General features: G+C 34.0%; 1 protein-coding gene across 1 annotated transcript; it reads left to right on the top strand.

The window, feature by feature from the left end:
• LOC131868890 (germin-like protein 8-2) lies at positions 1-921 on the top strand. Its single transcript, XM_059215696.1, has 4 exons — positions 1-127; positions 226-410; positions 579-728; positions 844-921. The coding sequence occupies exons 1-4, from the start codon at positions 1-3 to the stop codon at positions 919-921; spliced, it is 540 nt and encodes a 179-aa protein (XP_059071679.1).
• Positions 922-8,623: the final 7,702 nt, after the last annotated feature.

An 8,623-nucleotide genomic window follows, 5' to 3' on the forward strand; every position in this document is an offset into this window, starting at 1 on the left:
ATGGCTAACCGCATGATTTACTTCACGTTGGGACTTTTTCTGTTGATATGCTGTTACAGCGACAGGGTCATGGCAGGGGATCCGGATCCCTTGCAAGATTTCTGCGTTGCAGATGAGGAAAGCAACGGTGAGTGAGAATATTTATACATAAACAATGATAATGATTTGCTTATTAGACGAGTCGAGTTACTAACAGACAGATTGATTTGATCTTGTTTTAAACAGTTTTGGTGAACGGGTTCGTTTGCAAAGACCCAATGCAAGTTTCAGCAAACGATTTCTTCTTCCGGGGACTTGGGCAGGCAGGGAACACCGACAATGATGTGGGCTCCAACGTAACGATGGCGAACGTTAAACAGATACCAGGCCTCAATACGTTTGGAATATCGTTGGTCCGCATCGACTACGCAGTGGGTGGAATAAATCCTCCTCACACACACCCAAGAGCCACCGAAGTTCTTGTTTTACTGGAAGGCCAGCTTCTTGTGGGTTTCATTGACACCAGCAACAAATTTTTCAGCAAAACTTTGGAGAAGGGAGATGTGTTTGTGTTTCCAAAGGCACTTGTTCATTTCCAGCAGAATGTGGGGCATGAAAATGCAGTGGCCATAGCTGGATTGAGCAGCCAGTTTCCCGGAGTTCAGACAATCGCCAATTCTCTGTTTGCGGCGAATCCCCCTCTCCCCGATTCCGTTTTGAGCAAGGCCTTCCGCATCACCCAGGAACTGGTGAATTACATTCAAAAGAAATTCGCATACTAAACAAAACAAACAAGAGGTCTCCCAATGAAGACCGTCTTTCCCAATTCTTTTTTCTCACCGTTGAATAAAACTATCATTTTAGGGTTATTGGCGTCCTCTTGTGCCATTCATAGCATCTGTTTTGGACATCAGCATGTCCTCATCATATTCCAAAGATTGAAAATTAACCGTTGAATAAAACTATCATTTTAGGGTTATTGGCGTCCTCTTGTGCCATTCATAGCATCTGTTTTGGACATCAGTATGTCCTCATCATATTCCAAAGATTGAAAATTAAATATTGATGTCGTTTTGTCCCTTTGATGACAACATTAAAATTTCACTTTGCTGTAACACATTTTAAGGTAAGTTGTAAGCGCATTTTGAATATAATTTCCAATATCTCAAGGTATTTGTTGATTGATACGAAGAAGATAAAAGTGTCGTCATATTGAGAAATTGGCAATCGCATTTCCATCAAGAATAAGATAATAGATATAACTCATACATTATCAGTGAGATCTGCAAATATCATAATCTTCTACTTTTCCCATGCATTTATAAATGATCTAATAAAATAGAGCTTCATACATCAGTTCATTCTAAAGCTTCACGACCTCTTCTTTCATGCCTTCGATGTCTATATAACCTATGTCTTTGAAGCTTGCTCATTTTCATTCTATGCAACTACTGCAGATACTCAAATTCTTAAGAAACTGCAACAATAATGTCTTGAGTTGATGAAAAACATAGTACATGCTCACAACAAAAAAGAAGCATATTTCAAATACATAAATCTTATTCAATCAACATACTCTTTATTAAATAGTCTTGTGGTATTACAGGGGTGACATATTGTTATAAATCACAAAGGGGTGCGAAATATTATGTATAACATTGTAGGCACAAAATTTGACCACATACAAAATTTCAAGACAAGTGGAAGGTGTAGATGTAGAAGATACCAATTTTGGCTTTCTGAATGTTCACATCAGTAGCATAGTGCATTGGATCGGCACATAAGTGAAGAGAACAAAAATCAGCGATGGTGAGATTAGAATGGAATATTCGATTTGATTATCGATCGGTTGGTATTGGAGAAAGTTTTCTACATGATTTATTTAGGGAAGTGCTAATTTGTTTTAGACAAGTGCATGTATTTTATTCCATATTTGATAGCTAGGTGCATGTTTTTTATTCTAGGTTTTGATTGAGGTTGACAAGGAAGTGAACGCTATTTGGTTGCATAGTTTAGCTTGGGGGAAGACATTGAAAAGAGAGACTATAAAATAATGAAGATATCAATCAATAGATTTGGATGAAGAAAAACGTCGAGTAATAAGATGGTGCAACACTTGGAAATGGAGATTCTAGATTTCAACTCATGGAAACATAAGTTTTGTCATTGGAGAGAATTAGTCAATGAGCGTAGAACTCGAGCATATTGTTAAGCAAGCTCTTTCCACAAGAATACAATATTGTACGAAATTACATAAGTGCTAGGTAATGTCCACTTTGTATTTAAGACTCAAATTGAGAAGTTGGCTTGTGAATCTTGCATTTAATTGATACTAGAGATGAGGGTACAACTCCATTCTTTTCAATATTTTTTATTGGGTTACACCAAGGAAAGTTCTAAATCACTAGTCACTATTTTATATTCTATTGAGTCCTACACGCTTACTTTCATTTTATGCCACCAGTATGTATATGTGAGCATTTAAGAAAACATATAAAGCACATTTTAAGTGATAAAAACACAACCTTTGCTCATATCTACAAATAGAAGCCGAGTTTAGTTACATGAACCACACGAAGCATTACACTCCTTGCGCACTCCTGGTCTTATGGAATTAGAGGAGTCACATTATGGTATGAAGCATAAAAGGGCGCGAGTATAACATCGTTGGTATTTACATGAGAATGTACACAATTGCAAGACAAGTGAAAGATGTAGATGGAAACACGTTAGAAATAAAAATGTCTATTTTTTTCTATATCAATGTTGGTTTCAGTACCACCAATTTTATACCAATACAATATGGGATCATACCTTAAAAAATGTTGGTTTATGTAGCATATATAATCATACCATCTCATAAATCAATGTAAACCTTGAAATGGAGGAAACAAGATCCTACGATTGACCAATGTAAGCTAGAAGATCTTAGTTGACACAACATAATTAGTAATAAGAATAGGACTAGTTGTTGTCTTTAAGGAAGGGATACGAAATTAGGTTCCTGTTCCTTTTGTTGCATGAGATGGAGACAGTGAAGTGTCTATAGATGAACTAGTCTAACAATGGTAAAATGACTAAGTTTTATAGAATGTAGTAGATACAAGATGAAATATAGAAAGAGTAAGACATATCTGAGATGGAGACATAGAGAGGAAATTGGGACTGTAATATGAAGCTAATTGTACTAGAGAGAAACGTTGGAGATCCGTGTCTAAAGTTGAGGGAAAATTGAGAGATGATCGAAAATGAAATCGACAATATTTGATCACTTGCCTCTTAAAAATATGGGTCAATGACTGCTGGGTGCCCTGTTCTTAGGGTTTTCGTTCAATCAATGTTTTGTGATGCCTGCTAATGTCTGGTCTACTTTTCTTTAACTTTCTTGTTATCGGATTTGGACCTGTAGATAGAGAAAATTGGGAGAAATGGTTATTTCATATAAGGGATTACCTTATCCAAACCGCGTATTAGTGTTCTCTCTTCAACAATGATAATGATGAGATAGGATGCATGCCCCCACAAGAAAAGAGGCTAAGCAAATGATAAATGGTGAAATGATGACACCTTATCTTAGGTACGAATTACATAATACACTTGATCATAATTGCTATAGCATATATTTCAATGATTGAATAATCAAATTGGGACTTCTTTATCGTTTCGCTCCCTGAATGCTTGATTGACTAGGTTTTTTGGTTTTCTATATTGAGTACATTGATTCCTAGAATGGGAAAGGGAGTTGTGTTTATATGAAGTTCACACCTTTTCGAAACATTTTGTTGTGATGGGACAACAAAACAAATTAGATTCATGCAAATTACAAGGTCCACTTTCATCTCTCAACAGTTGAGCCTATTTTAGCAAAATAGGGGTGTTGGGTGCACTAGTCCTTGAAAAATGTGCTAGTTAAAAGTTCACCAACAGGGGAAATAACCTGGTTTTCCAAAGCAATCTGAACATTAGGTACACACACGAATAAACCAGGCACACACAAAAAAATAGAAGAAAACCACATAGAAAACCATGCTGAAGAAGACCGTAGTCTACAAAAGGATAAACACTTGTGCAAGAGAAAACTCGTGACTTGTGCAAAATCGACGAGCTCCAAATGACCTTTTTGTGGGTTTGAGCAATTTCACTTACTATAGATTAACGTTTGCTCGCACCTCCATGAACCCAAAATAGCCTACGCCAATTTTTCAAGCTATGTGTTGTTAGTGTATGATATTCTAACTAGAATATTCTTCTATGTAAGTTTGCTAGATGGTTAGTTGTTAGAATAATGCCTGGTTATGTTAATCTTATCCATGAAACATTACATGATTCTAGATAGCATCTGATATTATAGGTGGAACTGTATTAGATATGTATTTTTAATCACCCCTAAGTTGATCAAAGATATTAAGAGCTTATCATTCATCTCAATCTGTGCATTTTCTTTTTTTGAGCTCCACTAGTTTTTTGGTACTCACATGTTTGTAATTTATTTTAATTATGACTGCAGATTTATAGAGGTTTTGATTGAGGTTGAGCATCTGAAAGGAATGTGGATTTGTGCCATAATATTTTTGTGTTCTTGTGAGGACATGATAATCCGAAGGTGTTTCTACTGTGATTTTAAAAATCCCGATGAATTGAAGTTTATAAAATTCATCGTATAAATAATAAAATAAAAATAGGAGATTTTATTTCATGGTTGATTAGTGTATTTTAAATTATATATATTTTTTATTAAATTGTTGATCATGGAGACCAAGTTGACAAATTTGAAGCTCTACTGTAGGGCGATTTTTTAGGAACACATTATTGTGTGGATAGTGGAAGCGCTTAATTAGCTAAAAGATGATTTGTCTTCAATTTTAATAAGACGATCAATTATTTTACTATGGTCAATCTGCATGTGTAAAGGTTTGGGATATTTTATTAAAAAGCCGATCCTTGTGTGCTGGCTTTTTGGCACTTTCTGGTGTGGTAAAATTTGCATAGGCTGATCTTTTGGCATAGATATTTGATTTGAACTAGTGATATAAAGTGGTTGTTTTGGCATAAATTGTTGGATATTGTTGGTCATGCTAGGATATGTTGTGGTCATTGATGTCAACATATTCCTATGATTTTCTCTGGTGATTGCAGATTGGGAAGATTTTCTGATCCGGTTTGTAGCGATGCTTTGTTGATCACTGTTTCGCAGAGTTCGGTATATCCTCTGGTATATTTTGGTGTGATCAGATCTGGTGCTGAGATTTTGGGATATTTCTTGGGAAGGTCTTGTGTATCTTAATTTCAGTTGAATCATGATTTGGTTCTCCGCAAGTTATCTTTCTTCCTGGCCGTTGTTGATTGGTTGTGTTCTTTAGCTTTCAGACGTTGACCGATGAAGATTTGAAAAGTAGTGTTGGTGCAGCTATTGTGGATGATTCTAATGTGCTTGCTGGTATTTTTTTTAATTATGTCCTATTTGTTTTGGCAATCTGTATTTATCGTTGTGTGAGTTTTTGGTGGTTTCTATCAACCAGTGATGATTTGTGTGTTATGCACCATTTCTGGTGGTGTAGCGTGTTGCGATTGATCTTTGCGTGATTTTCGGTGGAGTTATGTGTTTGGGAATTTGACCTAGAACCATGCTATGCTATGTAAACCACTATATTGGTCTGGTGGTCAGTGTTTGTATCGTGTGATGTAATTTTTTAATTGAGGGTCGAGGGTTTAGCCGACCTTGTTATCAAGGTTGATAAATTATATATATAGGTGATATAGTCATGTAATTTGGTTGTTTGATGTTGTGTCTTCATTATCAGAGAGAGGTTTGTGTGCGAACATGTGATGTATCCTTCGATGTTGAGTTTGTGGTGAGATTCTATTTGGAGATGCTATTCTTTCCGTTCATTTCTTTCGAATTGTAGTCCAAATCTTATTGCGAGTCAGTGAGACTTCCCTAAGGGTTGTAGCCTTCCGAGCAAATATTATTTGAGCAGTGAGCTCTAGGCAGTGTGCCTGAATGCATGTGCATTCCTCATTGTAATATTTTCACATACTATTGTAGAGTATCATCTTACTGTGGGTAGGTTCCCACCATGGTTTTTCGCTTAACTGGGTTTTGCGCATCAAAATCTTAGTGTTGTGTGTTGTGCTATTAATTTTCTTATCTGTCTTATTACTGCAGTTTATCAAATCTGTGTTTTGCGGTAAAGTTTGTTATTCCGGTGAAGACTGATTCACCCCCCTCTCATTCTTCCCTCTTGGCTGTTGTTAACATAAATATTGTCAAATCAAATCAATTTTTGGTCAATCTTAGAGTTGCATATGTTGCTTATCTATTTTTGCATGAATTTTGAACAATTTGAATAAAACTGTTTTGTCTTTCTCTATTAATTTTTCCTTGCATGAATGTCATTTTGGCTATTTACAAGGCCGCAAGACTCCTTCTTGGTCTAATTTTTAACCTTTTTTTACCGTTACTTGAGTTCTTCAAGGTCATGTTTTGCACCACTTAGACCAGTTATCTAGCATTAGAGGGCATGTGGAGATTTTGTTTTGCCTCATGGCCTCATCTAGTTTTACTTTATTTTGGTAGTCACGTTTGCCTTTTTAGGCTATAGTGTCCCTTGTTCCATTGCTGATGAAAAGATCCTTTGTCAACTATGAATCTTTGTTACATGAATTTTGGATGAGAATAATTGCTTCCAGAGATTTATTCCTATTACAAGCACTTTTTTGTGGAGGCTTTTATGGAGGAAGACAATAATAGTTCCTAGTGCATATTTTGTGTTCTTTTTGCCCCCGTATTGTTTATGCTCTTTCCAATTTGGTTATTTTAAAAATTGTTCACATATTTTAATGATGAAGTATCATTTCGTGAATTATACTACACAAAATGTAGTAAAGTTCCATCATCTGGGTGGTTACATGCACACACATCTAGTGTAGGTTTCATTCAAAGCTTTTTGAAAAATAAAACTTATGAAATATAAGTTACTAATTAACCATACAATCTCTTCAACAATTCCTCCAACTGGTAGCCAAATGATGTTACGTGCATCTAATTTTTTTGACATCATACCAACTAGAGAGTAACTATGCAGTTATTGTCATGAGCCTATTTCATAAATTACAAAATAATTTATACTTATTTATTTATTTTTCATTAAATTTAAAACAAATTAAGATAGAAATTTTTATTTGAATTAAATATACATTATTATGATAAAGATTTTTATAAATATATTAAATATTTTATTGAAAAGTTTTTTATAAATTATATAAATATGTATATTAAAATCATAAATAAAATAGAAACTCTATCAATTAGAAATATTTTAATTAATATAATGAAATGTCATCACACACAGGCATAGAATCCCAAGAAACCAACATCCTAACAAGCTAATATCAACTCTAAAATTTATCTAGAAGGAACATTCAGATACACTAACAAAGTCTAAATACGTAGTTGTTGTTGGTGCTCCAAAATGTTCCTTGTATTGTAATGGATTAGTCATATATGTATCCCACAAAATTATGATAGAAACATTTTACATCTACCACAATGAAAGAATAGATAACAATACTAAAAGTATAATAAATGTAAACCTAGGTATTTTGTCAATCTCCTAAAATATTATTCAAGAAAAAGATAACTGATATGAAAAAAATTACATGTTATAAATAGTTTTAGAAGAGTTAATCAAAGCTAGAAACTTGATTTTCAAGAGGATGCAATTTGAGAATATGAACCATCACATCAAGCAATTGGATGATGTTGAGTGTCGACATATTGCTAGGGAGACATGCAAGCTAAGGTGGTGCTTGATCATCATAGACCAATTCAGTGATGCCAAGTCAGTTCTTGTAGGTGTATTGAACCTAACTCATCAAAGGAGGAGCAAGTGACATATGGCATTACATCAAATATTATTCAATGTACCTAATCTCATTTCTCATTGATCCACATTCAAAGAGGGACATGTGCCCAAAGTGTTGTAGTTTTCTCATTGGTTAAAGTGGTTGTTGTTATAACTAGCCCTAATTAGGGTTTCATGGTTAAATCTCGGCCATTAAATTCAAATCAATCTCGGACATTCATTTGTATCAAGACTTCTATATAAGGTTTGCCTTCTCATTTTTAAAGGTTAATAGGTGGATAATAGAGTAGAGCAGAACTGTTAGAAAGTAGAGTAGGAGGAGGAAGCTAGAGATTGTTTCCAAGACTTGTTGAAATTAATACATAAGTTTTGTTGAAGATATGGTGGATGTTTGTGCTGTCTTTCTACATTTTGCATGGGTTCTTGTTACTTCTCAAAGTTAATTGAATTTTACTGATTATGATGGAGAAATGCGAAGATATATGATGAATTACTTAGTGCTCATACCATTTGTTATTTGTTGATTGCAAATTGTAGTGCATGGTTGGTCTAAACCTCATTGTTGAAATAGTTCGATTTTTTAGTATTTTTAAAAATGTAAAAAGTTCTATATATTATTATTTTTAAATTATATTTTGAATTTTAAAAATAATTTGTTTTAATTTATTTTGAAATTTTTATCTATTAATATTTATTGCTTTTAAAAGTTTATAATATTAAAATAATTAATTATGTATTTAAAAAATTTAATATTAAATTATATGTTTATGACTTCTTAA

This window comes from Cryptomeria japonica, unplaced genomic scaffold, assembly GCF_030272615.1.
Source record: "Cryptomeria japonica unplaced genomic scaffold, Sugi_1.0 HiC_scaffold_223, whole genome shotgun sequence".
Taxonomy (NCBI): domain Eukaryota; kingdom Viridiplantae; phylum Streptophyta; class Pinopsida; order Cupressales; family Cupressaceae; genus Cryptomeria; species Cryptomeria japonica.